Consider the following 25,302-nt stretch of genomic DNA (forward strand, 5'->3'; position numbering starts at 1 on the left):
AGAGGTGCACATGCTCACACTCATCTACACATTAAAAAGCAGATGAGTCTGACAGTTATTCAATTTTGTTTACAAGAATGGCTTCCAYTCTACAGGGTTAGCCCTGGCATAAATTTCTACACTCAAGCTACTATCCCTTAGGTAACAGAAAATTACATAGAGCTTGCTGATCTACCCCTTTGTTCTACTTTAATAAAGGGAAAGATAAAGAATTGATTTTTAGTGCCCACTGAGCATTTTACTAAACTTCTGAAACTAAGATCTGTGGTTTCAGGAGASAGAAGATGACTTAATTCAATTGCTAAGCCTGGTCAAAACCTGAGCAGTACTATCTTCCAGTCGTGGCCTTGGGCAAGATATCTAGAGGTGACCTGATACCAACTGCTCAGTGTGCATGGAGATTAGACAGTATGTCCAGCTCTTTCTCCCTTTGAGTCTGGCTCTCAGCCTTCTGGTATCAYGTGGCCAGATCCTCTGCCGACGCTGCTCAGAGCATTTCAAGCAAAAGAAGGACTGTCAGGAATTGATAATTTACTGTGATGTCTCTCATGAGAAACAGATTGGATTTGAACCTTTTGCAATCAGCAGTTCAACCTAACCCACTTCATGCCTTCCCCCTCTATATCTGTTAAATGGGACTAAGTTGAAACTCCTTGTGCTGTGGGAATTCATTAATGATTCCAGCGTTACAAAGCTTACATTTCTTTGGGAGCAACCAGCCCTTTTCTGTGGTTTTAATATGTAAAAAAAAAAAAAAAAAAAAAAAAAAGGGATGTTAGCATGCAGTCCCAGTAGTGATTTATTGCATATGTCCAAGTATTATGAATTCATTTAATATTTAGTGTAATAGCAGCCATCCTTCATAAGAAATTAATATTTATATGTCTATTCAAGACAGTCCTTCAGCAGTTTCACCGTAAATCAATGAAGCATTAATGGACATAAATGCTGTGAAGAAATCTACACCAACTGGTTACACACTGTCTCTTTTGAAAAGAGGTAAGAGTTTACAGGGGAYATATCTGATGACTTTCAGAAATCAAGTTTCTGAATTTAAAAAAAAAAGATCGTTTACTTTTTTTTTCCATTCACAGATGGCTGTTTTATTGTTTTCTGGGAAATCTGTAATCTACTGAAACAGCTGTGTAATTATTGAGTTTTCTTTGTCTAGTAGCTACATTTCCAATTGACTGCAAACTGTGTTTGACATCCCTACCTCCTGAATCTGCCAAGGTCAGACCTTCACATCTGTGTTGATGGATGGATTCACAGTRTGGACAGTACTTCTCCCATCTCCTGGTTACTGCCCACATGTTTAACTGAATTTAAATCATCACCTTTGTGTTGCCCAGGTTTTATTCTAGAACATTCGGAGTTAAAACTTCCACACCATTAATTTCAAAAGGATTCAAAGAAAAGCAAAAGAACAAAATTAGCCCTCACAAATAAATTCCAGGCTGTTTCTAGCTAAGAAAAAAAAAGGACTGGGAACACACAGTATAGACAACTCAGAATTTTTTCTCTGGCAAAGCTTACAGTTGAGACTCTGTTTCTAGGGTGTAGCATGAAGGAATCCCAGTGGAAATCAGTCTTTAGCAGCACAAGGATGGGATGGGTAGCACTTCTGTGACCCTGAAGCATACCCTTAGGGAAGCCAGCACTTGGACAGGTGCAAGTTCCTCTTGATATGTTGCTGTGGGAATGTTTGGAAAAGTGAATACCGTCTGAGCTTAAGAACTCACGAAGGATTAGATCAAAATTAAAGTCTGAGATATGTAAATGTTGAAATATTTTGCTTCACAGTAATTGGGGATGATTTTTCCCCTCATTAATAACTCACTTGAAGATAATAACTAGCTCTTCTTTCAGCTTCAGAGATGAGATGAGCACAGAATGCAGCTACTTCATTGATGACTGAGAGATAACCGAGTCCCCTGTCTGCAAAGCAATAATCATGCCATAATCTAAATACCAATTATATGTACTGGCTATATTAACACAGATATATTTTTTTAAACCACCCAAATACACATTCTGGTTTAGTTTTCTTCATCTGCAGCTCCTAATACTTAATTTTCTACCTMTCCAGGTTCATTAAACAAATGAGGAAACCTTACCGCAGCTGATAGAAAAGCTGTCTCCAGCCACTGAAATGAGGTAATTTCTCATGCAACACCAGTTACATCAATAGATAAGAGAGCCAGAGGGAGAAGAAAAGGTTTCATTTGAAAATGAAGAAAAAAGAAACAGAACTACTTAAATGCTGCCCTGAGCCCTACGAGGGCTCAAATGCCCTCACAAATCAGGAACTCATCTATCAGTCAGTACCCCCAAACCACCACTTTTACTGCTTGTTTAACTTGGTCAATGCTTGTTTGAGTGAATTTAAGTTAGTGGCTGGAGAACAGTGCATTTTTATTCTGATTCCTATGTGGCTACTGGTGATTGATGCTTGCATTGAAACAGTAGGTCATATTTGGTATTATGTCTCYGAGGAAAAAAACAATCTGGGTTTTTAAAATCTGTAAAATTATTTGACTTGAGATTTTGATAATGATTATAAAAGCCCTGGCTAAACCCTCCAAACCAATATTATCTCAAAGGAAACTTCAGGTCTGGAATATCTTTGGATATGTATTTATCATTTGCAATTTGCCACTACTGCTCATGAGGCATTGATGACATACTGAACAAGACAATAGCATTTACTTACTACATGATTTCTTCTGATTTTAGGGGAAGACTAGTTTAGTATCATACATTATATGGAAATACTTGCCAATGATTTCGTTTTTAATGGAGACAACTGCTTCTGTCCAGAAGTCTACTATTATAAACTCRGTATACATGTTACATGCCAAGAAACAAAGAGAATTTTAGTATCTTTAGCTTTTAAATTCCAGTGACAGTAACATGCATACACATATTATGTGCTTGTGCACAAAAATACTAGATTTATTTATAATTAATTTGAAAATAGGWACTATTAAAAATAGGAGAAAATAAGTAAAATGTCCTGCTAGACCTGACTGGGAATTTTAAATGGTTTGAAAACAAAACTGAGAATAAGAAATTAGTGTTCAGGTCCCAATACAGCAAAGCACATAGGCATCTCATCATGTGCTTTCACTAAACTGAGGCAGATGCAAGGCTCTGGGGACCACAAAAAGAGATAAAGAGGCAATCTAAAAATGTATTTCAATATTCAATTTAGATGGAATATTAGATCTTCAAACACTGGAGCAAAGTTAAAGGCTAGCTCAAAGGAAAAAAAAAAACCAACAGAAGAGGAAGCAGAGTCTCAGCTGTCGTTMAGCTTTCTGGAGGCTGGTGAATTCAGAAGACGTAGAAGCTAAAAGGGACTCTAACACGATTAGTGGTGAATGAGGGACAGATGACCTGCTGCACTGATACTGTAGCACTTTTAGTGCTATTTTTYCGTGGGAACAGCTGAAACACAGCACAGAGAATTCAAAACTACTGCTGTGATGGAGTAACTCAAAATTGTGTACAGATAAAAAAATGCAAGAACAACACCAAGAATGATRGAACCATTGTTCTCATGAAAATTGTAACATTTCCACTTATTTCCAAGCAGCCACCCTCTCTAGAACTAGGGTCAGATGCATGTATTTCAGTTCTTAGCCTACCTCTTCCTTTGAAGTGTGAGCAACCTCTTTTGTATACAAAAGAAAGGAATAACCCTGATATCCTTGTCCATCTGACATTCAGTTTCCTTCTCTGCTCAGTACTCCRCTGGATTTTGATTATCCTACAATAAGTAAGGGAAGTTGGACTCAAAGCACTGAGATCTTTCCTTCTCCACTCTCCTGCCCACCACTGCCTACATAGAGAGGCATAAAGGATGAACTTTGGCGATGCTTGGAAAGCAGACAACTGACAAGAAATACTGACCTACAAAATCCCTTCCTGCACAGAGRAGGTACTTGGGAAATGAATTGGTTATTTCCCACAGTACAGGAATTTGGGGGAAGCTAAATGAGATTATCAGGCAAATGGCTGAAACTCTAAAATAGGAAGCACTTTTTCACACAACACATAATTAAATGGAGACTTCATGCACACAGTATTATGGAAGCCCAAAGTATGAAGAAGTTCAAAGGGGATTAGACAAATTAATGGAGAACAGACCTAGCAAGGGCTATTTAAATGGTACAGATCCAAACTCTGCTTCAGTAAATCCCAACAGGTAAATGAAACAGTACTTAGAGCATACACAGGGTGACTYCACCTCGCTATAAAGAGACCATAAAAACAGCAACATTCTCAGAATTATTGCTATGGTAAAAAATCTACGTATTTTGGCAAGAGCTTAGGAAACAGGACAAAACCAGGAACGAGCCCTCCCCTGTGCCCTCTCAGCTTTGAGAAATCARCTGTTCAGAGACTTCCTCAGCTGCAAGGGTCTGAGAGAGGGCAAAAGGAAGCCATCAGGACACAGTGTCAGCCAAGGAAGAGACACAAAAGGTTGGGAACTGCAACCCCAGAGCACTTTCACAGCCCTGCAACTATTTGGATTCCTCAGCTCCATCTCTGCTGTGCAAAACACCATAGACCAAGGGCTGCTGCACTCACACTGCACTAAGGAGCACAAAGGTACTGGTGATGGGGCTGACAAGGCCCTGTTCCTTCTTGGATACCAGTCTGGTAGACTAWCTGTACTTTCTAGAGAATTTAAGCCAAACAGCTGGACAGATCATGAGYGTTCTTGCGAAACTTTAGGTACATTTATTCAAACTAAAGGATAATCTATCACAGCTTGACTAACAGCACTAGATTCTGAAATGAGAAAAAGATGTACAAATAAATTAACTGCTAGATGAACTGCTTAAAATTAATGTTTCTAAATAAGATGATTTAGACTGACTGGTTAGCTTGCTGCTCCTTGTCTCTCRTAAGGAAGTGAAACAGATTTATTGGTCCTGGGAAGCACTGGGAGCAACACTCACATTTTGCAGAAAGCCRGAGCAAGATCACTCACTGAACACCTGAATGAAAGAGATCAATGACAGAAGTCACAGTGTGCTTCAACAYGGTCTAATCTTACATGTAGCTGGCTCTGGCTCTACCCATTCACAAGGGATAGGTTTCATTTCAGAAGCAAACAGTTAAAATTGCTTGGCCTTGCTTTGTAATCTTGTTAAATGACAGGCAAGTGACACTTKTACTTTTATGGAAAGCAGAAATATGAGGGTAAATGGTTTGGATTAGCAGAGACCATATTGTGGTTTATCCCTGATGTATCTATTCCTGCTTGGTTGATATTGTTCCAGCAGCTGTGCCACCTCAGGCTGTAATTTCAGCACTTCCAACAAACTASACGGTGTTGGGCTGGCTTGCACTCGGGGGGAAGATTGCTTGTGGGAAAATCAGGTATCACAGGAGGTATATTCTCTCAAAATCAATTCCCCATTGCATGAGAAAAAAGGTCTGCCTGTGGACAATAAAAAATTGCCAGGATTTGTGTATACTAGACACTGGAACACATTACAGTGAAATAATTCCTTCCATGGATTAAACAGCTCCTAAAAGAAGTATTTAGCTGGAGACAGAGGAGTCAGCTGAGACTGACTGAACACATCACACCTGCATGGACTGTGGCCTAGAGGTGATCAAAGCAGAAGCTCCTCTTGCTTGTATTTCTGAAAATTTTCTGGGCTTTGCACTACTGCTGGGGCAGCCTGGATGAGTGAGGGACAGGAATGAGAGGGGCCCTGATGGTCCTCAGATGGTTTGACATTTTAGAAGCAGGTCCCTGACAACATTAAAGTCACAAGCATGAAAATTTTGCTCTCTCTGRAGGCTGACCTCCAGTTTTGGCAGCTATCACAGCATTAAACCTGAGCACACAMAAAAAAGTTTAGTTTATTTTATGTATTAAAAACATCAGGATTTGTCTCTACTCCCTCCTACCATCATGATAGCATGTCTCAAACAAAAGTGATACTACTAAAATGCTCAGGCTGATGGTTTCTTTTCTGGGAATAAAGGAAGCTCAGCCTCTCAACACATGTGGGASCCACAGGAGCTATTTTTCCATAGGCACAGGTCCCGCTGGGATGTCTYTTGCACAGGACAGAGCTGTTGTCCTGCACACTGCTGTGTGATCAATTATTGAMGTGCATAAGCTTTTCAGGCAAAGCAGCTGAGATTTCTGCAACCTCTTCTGTCAGCTGTGCTACAGGCATTTTCACTCCTACTATGTTTCCAAGCAATGCCCTGTGGACTATTTCTAGGACACCMTAAGGTGGCTGAAATARTTTTCTCCCATGAAGATCAATTGATCAAGTATACTCTTTTAAAAAATGAAGGAAGAATCTCAGAATAATTTTAAAGTATTGCAAAGAAGGTGGCTGTCAGTGTCAGAGGAATGACCAGGCATGTAAATGACGATTTCTTTGATAAAGTCACCAAGGAACTGTCACTTTCAAAATCCCACAGTGCTTGGGTTGTAATTACTAGTGAGCTTTGCAATGGCAAAAAACTTGCTTTCTCAGGTCTTGGCAGCACATGTCATAAAAGCATCCTTTCTTCAGCAAAAATGGAATTTAATTTTTTTTTTCCTAGTTTCATCTGGTTTTTGTTGCTTTAAAAAATTGCTAAAAATACCCTATACTAAAGACAGTTCTTTAGAGTATAAAATATCCCTTTGTTAAACTAAAATGCAGAGCAAGAAGGATCAACAATGAAAAACAAAGCTAACCAAAGTGAGCAACTAGGGCATAACCAGTGAAGAGGAGTCAATAGCACTGTGGTTTTTTTTTTCCTTTTGTAGGGAAAAAATGGTTTTATATTGCTACCCTACCTTCCCTTCCTTGGTCTGTTTAGTCCTCTTCTTTTTCCCTGACTCATGACCTGAAGGTACAACCATATAATGAAATGCAATTGAGTTACTCTGATTTAACTAATTACTACTTCTCACATGTGCTATCTAAGCCAATSTTGTCCATTGCCTCATCCTACCCCAACTGTAAAAAAACCACATCGGCTCAAATGTCAGCTGTAAAGTGATTTGGATAACCCAAGATGTCTGAGGATACCCTTTATGCCACAGCTGACAGAAGCATCTCACATAGGCTACACACAGAGCCACATCTGTAACCTCAAGTGCTCTCTGAACACAAATTTGTTTCATGTCTGGATTGTGCTATGCAATAAGGCAGTGACATCTGGTTGGTGTTTTCATTTGCAGCTACTGCAGAAAGAACTACCAATGACAGCACATATAYAGCATATTCCTCTTCAGTCTGCTAGCTAGTTGACTGATGCAGAAGAGGCCAGTGTGAACTGAGATAAACCGTGAATTCTGCCAACCAATGGAAAGAAATGGTCAATTTTAACACACAAGGTAAAAATGCTTCTGTGAAAATGTYGGACAAATACGTCTCACATCTGAAAAAGATGGAAACTATATAAAGATAAAATCACGACTGCACTGGAGCAGAAATGACAGCTCTGTCATTCCATCTCTGAGCTTGCCAACCACAGATGAAGATGAAAAACCCTTTATACAAGTCAGATAATGGTGCAAGACTGCAGGGGTTGATTGACAGACTAGCAGACTTTCTTATTTTCATTTTAGCAAAACACAATGGGCAAACATTAACTTAGAATTGCCTCATCTTCAATTTGATCCTGGTCTGGTTGATTAGAATGACTGTCTATAAAGATAACAGAATTAGTAGTCCATTAGTTAAGCAATCATGTCTTCTGTTCAAGGTCCTGTACTATGATTACTTTRCTGTATGTGACAATCTTTCCAGAGCAGAGTAGGCAATATAAAGAGTATCTTGCACAAGTTTGTTCCTTCAACTTCTTCCTGCTAAAACAGAAATGTGTGTGTTTGAGGAGCCCCTTCCAGTCTCCCTCTTTTTAACTCAGCAACATGCAAGCAAGAATTCCAACTTCAGATAACCAGATGCTACCACTTGCTTTGCAGTGTTTTCTAGTTAATGATTTTCTGTCAAACCAAGAGGACATGTCAAGTATGTACCATCAGGGCTTGTCTCAGGCTTCCAGCGGCAGTCAAKCTTTCCATTAACTACTTGCTGGGTGAGCTATTGAGTGTACCTCTAAAACCAGCAGTGGGTATTGACCTGATCAAGTACACAAGCAGTGTTCTGGTTTTAGCTGGGATAGAGTTAATTTTCTTCACAGTAGCTTGTATGGTGCTGTATTTCGGATTTGTGACCACACAAGTGTAATACACATCCTGTTTCAGCAGCCCTTGCACATTGTTAAGGCCTTTTATGCCTCTTATCCACCCCACCAGCGAGGGGGTCTGAGGGTGCACAAGGAGCTGAGAAGGTCACAGCCAGGACAGCTGACCCTAAGTRACCAAAGGGATATACCAGACCATATGATGTTATCATCAGCAGTTGAAAGCTTGGGGAAGAAATAGGAAGGCAAGGGGCACATTTAGGATGATGGTGTTTGTCATCCCAAGTCACCATTACTGTGACGGAGCCTGGCTGTCCTAAAGATGGCTGAACATCCGCAGGGAAATGGTGAGTCAATTCCTTGTTTTGCTTTGCTTGTGTGTGCAGCTTTTGCTTTAYCTATTRAAGTKTCYATCTCATTCCATGARTTTTCTACTTTTACTCATTTTTCCCCCTTTCATGGCAGGGGGCGAGTGTGTGGCCGTGTGAGTTTCAGATGCCTGCCAGGTTAATCCACAACAGTAGGATTAACAGGGTAAGAATTCTGAACTAAAATMGAGAAATTATCCCAAATAGTGAAACCTGCAGACAAGCATGGTATACAACTGTTAGGAATGAGAAATCAAATGCATAGATGCAAAATGAGGACTGACTGGCCAGCCAGAAGCCCTGCAMAGGGACATGGAAGTTACAGTGGATCACAAACGGAGTGAATCAAAATGCTGCTGTGAAAAAGACAAACTTCATCTGTAAACAACTCAYATGTTAGTCATACAAAGTGCTTCTTCCATCCTAATTGCCACAAACAAGACCTCAGCACAGCTCCACTCTGGGACATTGCTCTTCAAGACTTCAGCAAGCTGAAGACTGCCCAGAGGAGAGCTGAAACTGTAACCTAGAAAACATCACTGTGAAGAAAGGCTGGGAACTGGGCTCAGTGAGGTTGAAAAAATTCACAAGGACTAAATATATTATTAGTTCTCTAACATTTGAAAGGCTGTCAAGAGAAAGCTGATCAGCAGTTCCATCTGGAGCAAGACACGAAGAAGCAAGATTGAGMTGTAACCATAAAAGATTCATGACGAATAATAGGGAATTTTCTGGCCCAAGGAATATCAAAGGACGGGAATGGATTGTTCAGGGAAGTTGTGGAATGGTCTTAATGGAAAAATTTCAAGCAAAGTCAGATATCTATGATAGGTASTTGGCATCCACCCAGCTTTCTCATGGCTGATGAATGGAAACCCATTCCAGGCCTCAGGGCCACCATCCYTACTCCTTCCCCTGTGCCACTGTCTCTGCTGGCCAGCTGTATCTCTCAGCCAGGTTCACTCTAAGTCTGCCAACCAGCACTATCTGGCTTAGATATAAAACCTGTCCAGAAAAAATCTAAAAGTTGGAAAATCAGTTCCCTCTTTTATGTCCTGATCAAAGCCTAGCTCTTGCATTTTCCTTGCCACAGCAGGCACCATCATGTTGATAGGATCTGCCTGCCTGACCTCCTCCTTTTTCTGTCTCAAAACTAAAGATACAAAAAATAACATGATGTTGTACAAGGGGGAATAGAGATCTCTGAAGTAATAAAAAAGTCAGCTAGTTCCATTTTAAAATATACTAGTTTTGGCTGGATCATGATTTGGGACAAAAAACTACAGCCCGGGAAATCTACTGCAAAATAAGTTGGCCATGGACTCACATTAAATTACTGCTTTCTCCCTGAGGCATCTGGTGATGAAGCCCAATGCCAGTCTGCTTCTAGTGTGCTGAGTTCAGTGAGCTGAGACTGAAGGTTAGTATTACAGCTTCTGTAGTCCTAACTTATGGAAACATGTCACTGAATATGAACCAAGGAAAATATATCCAAAAAAAGGCAAAGCAACAGGTTGAGTTCTGCCGTTATAATAAATTGCTTATTAGAAGGTTGACTGCTTGACACACTATATTAATTGATTACATGCAGCCTGCAGATGTAGTGTCAGAAAAGTGATTTTTGCATGGTGTACTTTTGAATTCCTGAGACTGCTGTTTTCTCCAGAGAGCATAATAAGAGCATTTTTTTTAGTCCTTCAGAGACAAGCACTGACTCCATGTCTTCACTTGGTCCAAAGGGAATTRCTAGATGCTTGAGACATTCAGTCAAAAAAAACAACAACTCAGACTGACTTTAAAGTGGCTTTACCACTTGGCAAAAGAAGGGCCGAGGGCTTGTGAATCTTTATGCTGCTTCTGCAATATGAGAAACAAACAAAAGTGTACCAAATAAGATAAATATCCCTTTTGCTATAACTTGGTTATGCCCTCAAGTTACATAACAAAAATAGAAACATGCCACAGATATTTGTTGGCTGTTGTAACATGCTATTCCTACAGTATTGATGTTTTTCAAAAACTGCAATTTCATTTMGTTTACGTAATTCTTCCAGCAGAGCTTGCTGAAAAAATTCTGCATTGATTGTAGACATTTTAACCCACCTAGAAAAAAATACAAATACTCATATGACGAGAAAAAGAAACATGGGCACTGAAAAGTTGTTTATAGACAACACAGGAAAGTTCAAACTTTGTCTCCATAAAAAATCTGCATTGGCACTTGAGGTACTCAGTGAATCATCTCTGTTGACTCTTGGTGGTTTAAAATTTACTGGCTTGTGAATTCACAGCTGGAAAACMATTGAGGAAAACAAATGATCCTGAACGTGTGAGATGCCAAGATGCCACCAACTCTGACGCACTGCAAGTTGTTTCATTGTTTTTAAGGCATCCAGCTTCCTACTCCGTTTCGTGCTGGAATAGTTTCATCCTGCATATCTTTCTTCCTGGGAGTGGCGGGGTAGTGTCAGCTCATGCCAGCTCTGTGTGTTACTGCTTCAGGCAGAAAGGCGAACTACAGGAACARCACTCACACTGTGGGGTTTTTAACCCATGCATGGGAACTGGGAGCCTGATGTCATCAGGCAAAGAGAGATCCAACCATGTTCTTCAGGAATAGGGCAGGAAGAGGGCAGAAGTCATGAGGGGGGATGCTCAGCTGCAGAGYTGTGTGGTCTGGGGTGGGGATTGGCCCCCATGATCCCTTAACAGGCGGAATGTGTCAATGTCTCCCATCAATAGCACAAGAGCACTTACATTTCACCCGACTAATCCAAGGACATACTTACCATCCCCACCCACAGCCTGGCCCCATCCAGCCATCTGGTCCCACATGATTTCTTCTGCAGGCAGGGGAATGCCATGGGAACGCCAGTGCCGGGATGCTCACACGCAGACACACTCGCACACACATACGCCTCCAGCCTTCTGCTTCCAGTGCTCCCTTGCATGCTCTTTCTTTTGTCAGTTCTACTTCCTTCCTCAAACCGTGTTAAGGATTTAGCAAAAGCCCAYGGGTCTGGTGTGCTATAAAATTAGGTCTCTACAGGTGCCAGGAGAATGCTGTGCCTTGGCATCCAAACAGCTTCATCTCCAGTTAGYAGATAAACTGAATTTCCTCTTGAAGTTAAAGCACTCTCCATCTTCTCTTCCCYGGGATCTGCTTCCCCTTAAGGCCGCAGAATGCAGCACAGAACCACTCAAAAGAGTGTTAGAGAAATCCACTGCGGACACTTGAGAAATCCTGTGACAGCACTGTGAGGCAGATAAGCAGAGGCGGGGGGAAAGGAGAGAAAAAAGGAATAGCTTTCGGAGACTGCTTGGCAGCAAAGTCAGCGCTTGAAATATCTGTAGGGAGTTTGAAAGCATTTCCTAACATCAAAAATGTGAAGAAGAAAAAGAAATTTTGATCAATGACTTCTTACCCTTGATCTAAGCAAAAGAATCCTAGCCAGTCAGAAATAACAGAAATCTGTTTTATTGTAAACCTTAAGTTTTCTATGTTTTGACAGCTGGGGCTCATGCTTTTGGCTGGGTTATTTGCCAGCCTTAAAATATTCATCACCGAGTTGCCAGGTTTTTGTCCTTTCAAACTGAGCTCTAACRATAAAGGAGAAGGTGCTGGAGAGATTTTAAGCATGAGTTTTCTGCCCTAAAACAGAACTTTGTGGCCTGAATTCACATGACCAGAAAAAGAGGTTTCCACTCCTTGGCCAAGTTTCTGGTGAATCGCTTGCTGGTCACTGAGCCAAGATTCACTTTCTGGAGCATGGGAAGCAGAGGCTCATTTGTGATGGAGGCAGCCCCCTTGCCTTTGTTGAGAGGAAATGGATTAACAGTATGTATTCTGTGCACAGATCTTGAGAGAACTGAAATAAAATATTCCAGACTAAAGCATCCTTACCAAGAAACAAACTGGAACACATTAGTCTGAAAAGTCAAAGCTGACTCTGAAAATGATCAACGAAATGCTGGTGTTTGTAGCTCCAGGATCAACTCAGATGTCTTACAGAATATTCAGGAAAAACTGTGTCACAGAACTTATTTTTTTGATGCAAACCTTTAGATTACTATTCCAATGTTGGTTCCTCTCAATGCATCCAACACTTATTCTAAGAATTCAAGTCTGGTTCTTCTGGTTTTGTGCAAGTTGTTTTTGGTAATGTCACTCACTGTTTTTATTTAATCTCTTGGTTGTTATCATTCCATTTCATACCTGTACAACTCAGTGGGCTTTCTTAGGTGAACTTAAGTGAAATACTTTTCCCAAATTGAAAAATATCAAATAATTTCATATCTGCTGGGAAGACTGAATTCYTCTTCCAGAAACTCAGGGTCAATCTTATTGACTTTGTATCTGAAAAATCTGCTTGCATCAACTCTGTCCTTAGCTTCCTCTACTCGTCCCAGGTGACCACTATTTTTGTAACATCATTTTATATCTACAAAGTCCTTGCAAGTGCTCAACACTTCACTTTTGAGACTAATCTTTCATTTTCTGGATAAGGAATTAAATTTCTTTGGGGATATGATGTGATAACAAATCCTTTTTACTCAGGGACAAGTTTATATGAGAAGTAGTTGCAATATGGAGACTAACAGTAAGTAAAAACTGAAAGTGTAWAACTGTAGGATCTGGTTCTTCAGACAGTTTCTGTTCTACCAACTGAGAGCTTAATTGGACAGCTGTAATGTGAACCAAGGTTAAAGAGCATCTCAGAGTTCATGAAGCCAAATTTCTAAAGATCCTTTGATCTAGTCTCCAACCCTACATAAAGCCAGGGTGAGTGAATAAGTGTGTGGGCAGGAGGCCTGCATGGAAGGATGCTGCCATGTAGGACTGGGCACTGGGCTGTAATTTAGGAGAAGGCAGAGGAAGGCACTGACATGAAGAGGGAGTGGTGGAGAGCAAAGTCTCTCTGGTCATYATCTGGTCATCTGGCATAAAAGACAAGGTCAGGATTTAGAAACAAACCTCAGTCTGAATCCATTAATCTTTGTGGGTTTGGCTTATATCAGCTTCCTGCTCTACTCTGCACTGCTGCAGCCTCACCTCAAGTCCTGTRYGCAGTTTGGGGCCCACAATATAAAAAGCACATAAAGGTATTYGAGAGCATMCAAAGAAGGGCTACAAAGATGGTGAAGAGCCTTGAGGTGAAGTCATGTAAGGAGCTTCTGAGATAACTTTTCTCATCCTGGAGAATGACAGGAGACCTCAAAGCAGTCAATAACTTCCTCATGAGGGGCAGTGCAGGGGCAGGCACTGATCTCTTCTCTCTGGTAAATAGTGACAGGACCAAGGGAATGGCCTTGAAGAGTTTTAGGCTGGACATCCGGAAATGGTTAGTTACCAGAGGATGGCTGGGCATTGGAACAGGATCCCCAGGGAAGTGGTCACTGCACCAAGCCTGACTGAGTGCAAGAAGCATTYGGACAATGCTCCCAAGCACAGGGTTTGATTCTTGGGGTTGTCCTGCAGGGCCAGGAGTTGGGACTTGGTGATCCTTRTGGGTCCCTTCCAACTCAGGATATTCTATGATTCTGTGAACTAGCACTCTCCCAGGACAAGACAGGGGCATGGTTTGGGCCACACCATTTACCAGGACTGTACTTGATAAGCAGTCTGGATTGCAGCCACCCTATTTTAGGCAGAGAAGAAAGCTTAGAAGCACGGATGCAAGTCATGCAGGGACATTTGCAGGGCCAGAAAACAAGCCTTGGCTCGTTCTGTTTTGCAATGTAGTTCTCACACCAGCATCATGCCAAACATACTACATCCTTTGAGGAATGCATTTATTTTGAGCAGGATTGATACTTGAGAAAGTGAGTGACGCTGGTGAAAACAGACAGATGTTTACTGATTCAGTCTTCACATGCAAAATGGTTGGTGTGTATTCAAAGCAAATTTCCGAAGATGTATCTCATCTTAATATCAAGAAAGAGTGTATTTTCCCATTTGTTGTGATTTCTTAATCTAGATCTTCTATATATTCCAGGGACATAGTTCCTAAATTTAAAGCTGCAAACAGACTTGTTCTTTCAGCATACTTGTAAGAAATGTTTAATTTTACATTGCCAATTTTCAAATATTCCAATATACTCTGACTAGGTAAAGCATTAAGGAATTACTGTAACTCAGTGATGAATTAATGACTTGCTTGCTGGTGCAAGTCCTTATTTTTCTCTCTGTCAGCTCTTGGGCCAGACATTTTAGAAGAGTTTAATCAAAATCCTCATCRAAAGCCAAATGAGTGGATTTTAAAGAAAGTTTAATTACAGTGGTCAAACCACCCAGCATGATTTGCCTGATTTGATTAACATAATGAGGAGCTCATTTAATGAGAAATGCATTAATTCATTCAAACAAGTGGTTTTATCAGTGGTATTAAGCACCAACCCAGATTATGTACAGCAGAAACTATTACAGCAAAAATTGWGCAAGGTCAAAGCAGTAGTGATACCGTAATTACAAGCTCTCAGCTGTAATCTACCAGTTGAACTTGGGTAGTWCTCATCCTGCCCGAAAAAGCAGGTYCCCATTGCAAAAAGTCCCCAAACCATAGAGTTGCGCTCCAATTCCACAGCTGAGATCTCCATCTCTTTCTTTCAGATGTTCAGAAGATTTGGGAGCTGGGACTGAATTTTATGAGTTTCAGATGGCTACACATGCAAATGTTAGTAACAAATGACAAAGTAAGAGCTCAAAGGAACCCTGCTATGACTCCACACCCTTAAAGGAAATGGATGTTGTCCATTTGCTATTTGTTTTACATCTCTCCTAACCCTGTGATGTCTTAGGGATGCTCCCACTCCTAACCTGGAATAAAGTGACTCTGGGGAAAAATTAGTATTTCACTTCTGGGGAAAGGAACTTCCTTCTTTAAGCAAGAAGGAAAATTAATCTCAAGTGGGACGTATTTGAGAAAAAGAAGAAAGTCTCCTTCACACCTTCCTCTCTTCAACTGCCTTCTTTAGATCCATTTCACACCCTATACTTCAACTTCCCCATTTCAGGACCCTTTCCTGTGGGCTTTGCACAGCACCCTTCACCTGAACCCCCCTACTGACACCCCTTTTCTGGTGTTCCCTGCTCTATCTCCCAGCAGTTGCCAACGCTCCTCTCTCTCCTACGCTGCCCTGACCACCATTACCACCTTGACTTCTGCTGTGCTCCCCTACTTTTACTCAGACCACTTGTTATTCCTGCAGTGTCTGTGCTACCCCGGCGGGAGCCGCCTTTCCTGATGCTTCCCACTGTGCCCATACAGCACTGAAATTTCTTTGATTTTCAAGTGCTCTACTTCTCAGCTGGTTTGGCTGCCAGAGCACTTTCCAAGCACTGCTGCACAGTGAACTTAAGCACTGTCTATTGCTCAGTTTTTCATCAGCTACCATCAGCTACTGGTAAAGGACACCATACTTAAAACTGCCCTAAGGAGACAGGAGGCTGGTCAAGGAGCYGAGAAGTGCAGCACAAGCCCAGTTGCACATGGGATCCTCCAGGAGTAGATGGATATGACCAGTGAAGACTGGCACRGGAGCAGAATTTTACCTCCTGATTAAGTCAGCAGGAATATGCAGTAATTATACCCCATTATCAGGACACCTAAATGAATGTAAGTACCAAGGTTCACCTGCAGCTTTGGAAGTTTGGATAAAGATCTTCAATAAATAAGCTGAAGCAGAGAACTAGAGAGGTCAAAAATATATTTAATATTTATTTGCTATATTAATAGAAAATGAGCAAGAAAATCATTCATGCTGATCTGAAACCCCTAATCCTTACAATTATTTCTGCCAGTTGCCTTTATACCACAATGAAATGAGTAAAAATTGGAATTGGGAGTCCCTWGATTTGAGAGAAATTTCATGATCTGCCTATACTGCACACCAACAGGAACCTGTGATAATGGCATCTAAACATTTACAWGGAGGAAAGCATTAACAGTGATGACCATATCGTACACTCAGCAAGGCTGTTCCCAAGTCAATTCCATCTTGGAACAAGTAACACAAACAGCACATACAGACTCACTGCAGAAGCTGCCCCTTGGTTCACATTTAGTATCCCTGAGTGGAATCTACATGGGAAATCATAAAACATAAATTCTTAGAAGGTCATATCTTAAAATACTTTTCCCCACTATCTCCCAGCCTAGTCTTCAAACAGACAATCAACACTGCTAAAGTTATTTAGAAGAAAATTCCCCAAGGACCAATATATCTCACCATACTAGAGTGATAAATGCAAAAATTGCAATTTATCTCCACAGCCCTCAARAGAACCATGAAAAACAATGGATGCTCATCATATCCACCCCTGAATGCAAACTACTTCTTCTTATGTACTATGTGCCCTCTGTACCACAGTGAACTCACACTGACAATCCCTGCATGAAAGAAAACCATGGTTAATAACAATGTCTCCTAAACCAGTTATTCTCTGATCATTCAGTTTCATCCTCAAGGGTATCCTACAAAAGATACTGGAAAGACTAAGCCAGGATTAAAATTAACAATTTAATGGGACACCAAAAATTGTTGATTCTGACAACAACACTAATTTTATGGCACATTACAATTTACATCACATATGACTTGCTAATCTCAGTTCCTCAGGAGATAATTACCTGTGCATTTCTTCCATCCTGTGTGCAGTAGAGCTGAAGACCTTATTACCTCTCCTCTTACTAACTTCCCCTCTGTTCCTTTCATCTCAAAATACTTGACTGATTAATAAAATGAAACTGAACTCRGAAAAATTGCTTCTGATCTCTGCTTATCTGGCCGCTTGCTAGCTGTGTCACTCCTGTTTTTTGCTCCTCGATCTTTTTACTATTACGTGTACTGATAACAGATACTGTCTTTCTCCACAGACATTCCGAGTGTAATGACACTTCCCTRTTTACCAAAACACCTGCCCAACCAACCTCCACTTTGAAAATATCAAGTACTGTTCCAGATATGGTTCCAGTTCTGACTCACAGATGCCTTTCTGAATAGTTATATGGCTTTCAGTCTYGCATTATCCAAGCTCTTAATTGCTTCAAAGAAGTATTTAGGCTTAGCAAAGAATAAGCACACAACTTAACTGGCCAAACATCAGTCACTATTTCTAAAAGGAAAGGAAACATTGCTAATTCAGATCTTTCTAAAATGAAAGTGAAATAGAACATGGACAAGAGTCAGGAATATGTTGTTCAACTGCGGCAGTTATGTATTATCCTCCAATCCAGTCATAAATGAAAACTTTTATTGTCACTTCTCCCTTATATTTTCCAGATAGTGAACTGGTCTTTGGCAAYGCCCATTGCAGTGATGTTGTTTGCAAGCGAATGTGTTATTTGCTTCTCCCCTTCATCCACGGAGCTCAGAAACCTCTTAACTTTACTTATGTGCATCCAAATTCACTAACTTTAAGCTGTAACAGCTTGGGAAAGKTTAACCAGTATCTTAGGACTATACTCAATATAATTTTGCCTGGGGACTTTCAGTGTGCAGTACCATATGAATTAAAACATATGGACCTATCACTTAATGCATTTTAGGAAGTATTAAATAAGCCAGTATRCAAAGCTCTGAGGTAATGTGCAGATCTACCACCTCCTGCCAAATGCTATTCACTTTCTTGGACTTGTAGAAGCAGCAGGTATTGTTCTGCTTCCACCACATGCTGTTCTTGATGCACACTTGGGAATTCTTTGTAAGTACCTAAATGTCATATCCAGGGCAGAATTTCTACATTCTTATTCTTTTCTCAAAAAGCATTCTGAGAAGATTCAACACAGGATTAAGGAAAGGATTTTGAAACTTGTATTCCTCATTTTTTGAAACAAGGGGTTATCTGTGACTCTAACTCATGAGACCAGGCACCCCAATATACCACGTACAAAGCAACTGTTTACTCCATATGTGTCTGTCACCATGGAAAAGCTCATGGAACATATGGAAAGGTTCAAAGGAAAAGCAGGCCCCCACATCTCCTCCTCCTACTCAGATACAAACCAGGATCTTGCTCTGCTAGCCAGTACACAGATAAACTTCAGCACTGATATATGGCAACTGCTGACACAATGTAAACATGTGGTAAAAGCAAAATATTTGCCAAGGACCTAAAAGGCTGGGTGCTTGAAGCAGCTCTCCAGGCTGGCTTTGGTTAGCAAGGTGTGCCAGGGAACACGTACCCAGGTATCGCTTCCACTGCTGGTTCCTTAGAGATTGGCCCTACAGTGCACTGCACCTACATCCCAAAGAGCAKTATCCAATTCCCTTCCTTCTCTTTTGGCTGTGCCACTGCAATGAAAGTTTCATGAAGAAATCGAGGTGATCCTGGAAGAGCAGAACAGCTCCTACCACCCACGAGCCAAGGTTGTACTGCGCCTGAGGCACCTGCTGCGTGGCTGGTGCCACCATCAGCCTCTTTGTCGGCGGTTATCGTTGGAAGAAACACACAAATTCAGCCCATTTACCCTTGTTTCCCACTCCTGAGTAGGTAACGTGAGGGCAATGTTGGGGGCGGAGAGGGATGAGGTGTGAAATATTGTGAGATGAGGATGCCCAAGCTGTCTGGCGATGGAAACCAGTTTCGGCAGGGTGCCTCCTCAGCATCCCTGTGGGAGGGAGATGTGGCAGGAGCCCGGCAGAGTCACGGCGGCCCTTACCTTCTCGTTCTTCCTCTCGTCGGGCTTGCCGGCGGGCCCGGGCACGGCTGGCCCAGCCAGGGACCCACCGCCCACGTCCCCGTTGAGGTGCGCGGCGCTGACGTTGGGCGGGGTGATGGCGGCGGCGGCGGAGGTGAGCGGGATGAGGGGCCTGGCCCCCGGGGCGGGCGGCTGGTGGCCGTGCTGCGGGGACACGGCGGGGTGAGGCCGAATGGCTGCGGCGGGCAGGCGGGAGGGAGAGCTGGGTGTCCGCAGAGGTGACACGGTGGCCGTGGGTCGGTCCGGGGCCGGCACCGCCGGGTGCGCTGCGGGAGAAAGACAGAGCACGGTTAAACTCCGCTCGTTCTGCTTAGTGGGCCCTTTTGTGGCCGTAGTTCAGTTGGTCAGAGCACGGTGCCAATAACACCGAGGTGTGGGTTCGGTCCCCTTAGGGACCATTCACTTARAGAGTTGACGTCGATGATCCTTCCTTTCCAACTCAGAATATTCTGTGATTCTGTGAAGGTGCCAGGGGCCCGATGGAGACATAAGCCCTGAGCTTTAGCCCAGGATATCTCACCCTGCAACTGTTTTCAGCTAATTCTCCTCCTGGCTGCAAAAGGCCTGTCCAAAGTCACCAAAATTGGCTTGTTYCCCCAGTGATGCCACTGGGGAATGGCACTCACTATCCCTGCCTGTGCCTGGAAATAAATACTTAGCCTGCTGTCTTTTAAAAATACATTATCTCGTTCCAGCTGAGCTGTTTTCCACACCCCCAGGCCACCTCCTAACGTGATAGGTTTGGGAGCAATTCAACACGGGACCTAAGGGTTTAGCCCAAATGATCCACGCTGACCCTGCAGACAGCAATTACAAAGRGAGGTCTCTTGTTTCAGCCCTAACAAAATGATCAACATCACATCACTGTGCTGCACAGGATAAATTAAGCAGAAATCCACCAGAGGATTTCTCCAGAGCTCAGCCTCCTCTCTGCCAGCAAAGTCCCTAAGGGACTATGCAGTGCCTTTTAGTCTGGCTGCTCCTGCTAAGCAAACCCTGCCTGCAAGCAGTGGGAACCAGGAATTAGAGCTCATCCATTTAACGGTGACTGTGACACGCTGATGAGGTCGGCTCTCCAGGGATTCCAGAGCCTGTTGCATGATTCAAGTTGAAAAAAATGTGATAAATCTCTGGGTCCWTTTTCACAATGATTATGTCTATGATTTCCAGCTTGGTTGATTGCTTAGGTGTAACTTAAATGCAGCTTCGTGTCAACTATGTACAGCCTAGAAGCCGAGTCCATACTCAGACATTCCCTCACTTAAATGATTCAATAGTAGGACTGACTGGAAAGTGACCATTTCATAAATGATTCCAGGGTTTCATAGTCTTGTTTAACTTGGTCTCCGTGCAAAATTTGAACCTCTGAACATTTTTCTGAGCATGACATGCTCATTCACTCCATAATAGCCTCTATTTTGATCAGGTTGTTCACCTGGGCATGTGAAAACATAGAATGTGATCATTACACTGTTCTCTTGTGTGGAGAACAGCTCTGGAAAACCAGCAATTCCCTTACCAACATGAGCCAGTATAGCTTCATGGTTGGTCTGACTGAACTACATCCTGACAAAAAACTGAGTCCAARTCAGCTTTTCTTTGACCAAGATGCATTTTACTTGAAAATTTTTGACCCACTTTGATCTGTGATTTTTATCTGAAGGACAAACTTTTATGCAGCTGGAGTTCACTCAATCTATAACTAAACAACAATGCTAGAAAACTCAAACCACTGGTTTCTATTCCTGTGGCTACCAGTGGCACCCTTTAACATGGATTGAAATTATAGGCTGCCATTAATCATACTCAGTGTGCCAGCTGAGCACTCCTCCCAGGAGGGAATTTAATCTCCCAGGCTTATGCCCTGTTATCTGGTATGATACTGAACACAACAGGCCAGTCATCATCAGATTAGCACCTCCAAAGTTTATAGGATTCTCCTTCACAGTTGCTCTTTGTATAACACACTTTTTTTACTAGTGTTATTTATAGCAAATCAGCTAAACTGTCTTAAACCAGTCTGTAACTTCATATGACTTTACCATGTAGCATGAGGAAGGCCCTAAAAGTTATCACAGACACCTTCAAGCCTATTTTTACTATTAGTTATTATCTTCCCCTCCCAAGACTACCAAGAACATGCAGTGAAAGTGCAATTCACTTCCAGAAAGCCAGGCACCATTTATCTTGAAGTGATTCCCTCCTGATTTTCCCATTTGGAACYTCTGTGATAAGCAACCATTGCTATCAGAAATCTAATTTTCTGGGATGGTTAAGCTTGCAGGAGCTAGGATTTGAACTACTGTTTGTAGAGAGCAGTGGCTTTCCAAATTTAGAGGAAAAGCATACAATGGAATTTCACTGCATGTACCTGGATGCAGACCCCTGATTTGATAGTCATATTACATACATCATCTCTTTCACAGAGGAGTTGGTGTTTCCAGACACAAAGGAAACATAAAACACAAGAAACAGTAAAAGAAATGGCCTGAGAAAAATCAACTCTGAGCAGAGCTCTCACATATTATTCTGTAGYTTCATCTGCTTACTGTTACAAATCTATGCCTTTGCTCTGGAATCTCTGGATCTGGACTGAGCTGCATCAAACATGCTATTAATTAGCAATGCTCACTGAAGGCTATTTTTGTTCTACACCACTCATATTTCATTTTGGGTGTATTCCTACATTAGTGGCCTTGTAGAAAATTGATTTGTTACTCATGTATATTGCAAGCCAACAGAAACGTGATTTGAATACTGTGCCAGCTTGGCTCTCTTGGCAAGCTTTTCCAAAAGTCAGTGCTGTCCTGCAGGGATTCTGGTCCACAGGATACTGGTGAGGACAGTCATGGAGACAATTGCTGATAATCATGAAAATTTCCTTTATTTATCCTGGCAAASGTTTATTTAATTAAAGCAACAACCTCATCAGCCTTCTGGAAAGGTTGGAAAACTCCCTGCTTAGGAGGTTTTGGAACAGCTTTGTGGTCCCTGGATCACCCTGCCTGCCAATGCCTTGGCACTTTATGTCAGAGTGACCTGAGGAGGAGTAATATGAAATCAGGGAAGCTGCTGGAGGTGTTGCACAGTGAAAAGGAGGTGTGGGGCATGCCAGGTCTGTGGAGCAAAGTGATCTCTCATTTGGTTTCAGCGGAGTCACCCGCCTGTTGACATGGGCACAGGAGGCAACAGGAGCACCTGAACACTTCCTGAGAGCTTCACCTGAAAGGGGACATTTTTGCCTTTGGACTGTGGGAGCAGTAGACCTGGAAGGGTGTGACTTGCGGGGAAAGCAGCACTTTCTGAGGTAGACTACAAGAGGATAGATTCATTATTCCTCAGTGTGACAGGGATTCTGTGTAAAGCCCTGCACTGTTTGTTGAACAGAGGAGTCTCCACTGTACAAGACTGAGATTCACAAACATTTGATTACATTTTCTTCCCTTTGGTCTGGACTGTGTAGGAAGTAAGATCAGATGGTCATAATGGTAGCTTCTAGCTTCAGAAGGTATGAATTCATGACTTACTCTGCAGGGTATTTCTCATTCGTATTTGCTCTGTTTTGTATCTAAGACCTCAGTTTTCAGCAGTCACAGTTCTTACTGATCTGCCTTTGTAAATACAATGGCTCACATCCCTATAAAATATCAGAAACAAAATGTTTTCAATTTTGCTATAAAGTTCCRCCACAGGATTTACTTTTACTTTATTCAACATCAGAAGCTGTTTAACATCAGGGAWAGGGGAATAAATTGTACTCTAGAAAATTGTGCTGTACATCAGARAGGGAACCTAGAAAGAACAGAGGCCCCCTGGTGCAAGGAGCCCTTATTCTCACTTCAAAAAGGTGGTGGCATTTTTCAGATCTTTTGCTTTATCACTAACACGGRGTCCCATTCTGCCTAATAAATACCTTTCATCCCTGAAGCCCAGTGAAATGCTTCTTAATTTCAAGGCATGTGTTAACTGCTCTKCAATAAGGGCAGTATTTTTTTGTCAGCAAGCCAACCGGACTCAGAACTGTTAATCTCCTCAGTATACCGAGTGCTTTCTTTCACTCAGATAAATTGTATAAATATTTGTAAACACTACAATCTACTTCAGCTGTAGCAACAGAACAATCTGATAAACACAACGTGGTTCCCAGAGATCAATAGAAACCCATAAATATTACAAGCAAAGAAAACGTACTCTATCACCAGTGGACAAACTCCACATTGACTGTGCCGTGACTAAAGCGAGAAAGAAAGCTGTGGGTACGGACACATTCTAGAGGGTGGCACTCGAGGGGTGCCACATCAGAGGTGCCAGTGCGGGGCGGGAGGCAGCAGGGTGAGCACTTACCCATCTGCATGGCACCGCGGGGCTGGCTGGCTGGCGGCTGCGCCGAGTACCGCAGGCAGTTACTGAGCTGCGGAGAGGCCGCCTGCAGCTGGGGATGCGTCTGAGGAGCAGTGATGGGAACAACTGGTCTGACAGCCGTGCTGGCGTTGCTGTGACCAGCCACGATGGGATGGATGGCTCCTGGGGCTACTTTTGTTGTTGGAGCTCCTCCAGCTCCRCTGTTCCTCGGCTGCCCAGCTCCCACTGGCACCCTGCATGGAGACAAATGCACAGTGTAAGCATGCGGCAGAGACCAAAATACCCAACCACAGTGCTAATAAGTTCCTCTAGTTACTTAGGGGGTTCAACATTATAGCCTATCAGTTGTTAAACTGAGGTATTGATATATAGTTATCTTTGTAGGACCCARTTATAAGCATGCTGGGAGATATTTTCACCCCTCTATCCTACAGGAAGAAGTACAGGGTCAAAATAAAAAATATTATTTTTCTCATCACCTTTTTTATTACACTATATTTCTGTAGTGTAGTAAAATCACAAATCTTAATTCAGAGGAAATGGGTATCTCCCAAATGTCATTTTGTGTGCCAGAGGCTATTTCATGTGGAGTGATAATTGAAACAAACTCAGAGATCTTTTCTTTGGACCAAACCTGCAAACAGCCCTACAGGGAGAAACTAAGATGGATAACACCAAATCTGTGTATGGTGSGTATTGAAGGGAACTGAGAAGCAGCAGACTTGACTGGGCTTGGCTTGGCTGAACACTCACCCTATTGATGTAACCAGCCCTAGCTTAGACTTGCTAAGGGAATGCAACAGGGGAAGGAATGCAGTGGACCTGAATGAAAAAGAAATCCAAACAGTCATTGACACMTCTCTCACTTTTCACTTTAACTACATGCATAATTTGTGTTTCACGTGAGTGGCCAAGTCAGCCTCAKAGGGAAGAGACAAGGCTCTTTCTCCTTCCTGTTCACTGAGTTCAGGCTACAGCACATCTTGATCCTGTTATCACTGAGCTAAAAACTCTGGCCAGGACAGAAGGACACTGAGAAGGACAGAAGGACACAAATGGACAAAATCAGCTGCTGCTCAGCAGCTCTTTTCTCTGAGTTTCACACTCAAGTTCCTGAATAATTTTTTCCCCAGCTGCAGATGCCATGAAATGGATTGTTTTGTGCTGTTCTCTTCTGGGCTGCTTCTTATGCCAAGGTCCTCTTCCAGGAAAGGAACCACACAGGGAATATGAGGCAGAACAAAGCAAGGTGGAGGAAATGGAAATGAGACAATGCAAGGGTTTAGCAAGAGAGGAGAGAGTCATAGAAATGTAGGAGTCAACCATAGGATGTGGGACTGGGGCAGCCTCTAGGTCCCAAAGATGGTTGTGTGGGAACACAGAGAGAAGAGCAGAAAGSAGTGTGCTGAACAATTTGGTTTGATTCAGAGGGCATGAGTGACAGAAGAAATAACCCTTAGAAAAGGGTGGAAAGCTGAAAGAGTGAAATTCTGATGGAAAAAGACCAAAGCACAGGCTAGAAGATATGGTCCAAAAATGCAAAGGATAGCTATCCCTTCTGCCCAATTCTCCCTATCCCTAAAGTCACAGGAGGAAAGACAACATTGTGGTGTCAGTGACTTATCTCATGGTGCAAGGTTTGCCTGGATTATATTTTGCTAAATGCATCTGATTTTTCCTTTTTCCTTTTT

General features: G+C 42.2%; 1 protein-coding gene across 1 annotated transcript in view; it reads right to left on the reverse strand.

Annotated features, from left to right (window-relative positions):
* Positions 1-25,302, reverse strand: part of SH3RF3 (SH3 domain containing ring finger 3) — a 91,883-nt gene that overhangs the window by 16,157 nt on the left and 50,424 nt on the right. Inside the window, exons 7-8 of the mRNA XM_057386517.1 lie at positions 23,594-23,844; positions 19,211-19,515 (exon numbers count right to left, since the gene is read on the reverse strand). Coding sequence (XP_057242500.1) covers positions 19,211-19,515; positions 23,594-23,844 — 556 coding nt within the window. The remainder of the gene's footprint in view (positions 1-19,210; positions 19,516-23,593; positions 23,845-25,302) is intronic.

Source organism: Malurus melanocephalus, unplaced genomic scaffold (assembly GCF_030028575.1).
Source record: "Malurus melanocephalus ecotype Western Australia unplaced genomic scaffold, MMel_1.1 scaffold_1, whole genome shotgun sequence".
Classification (NCBI taxonomy): Eukaryota; Metazoa; Chordata; class Aves; order Passeriformes; family Maluridae; genus Malurus; species Malurus melanocephalus.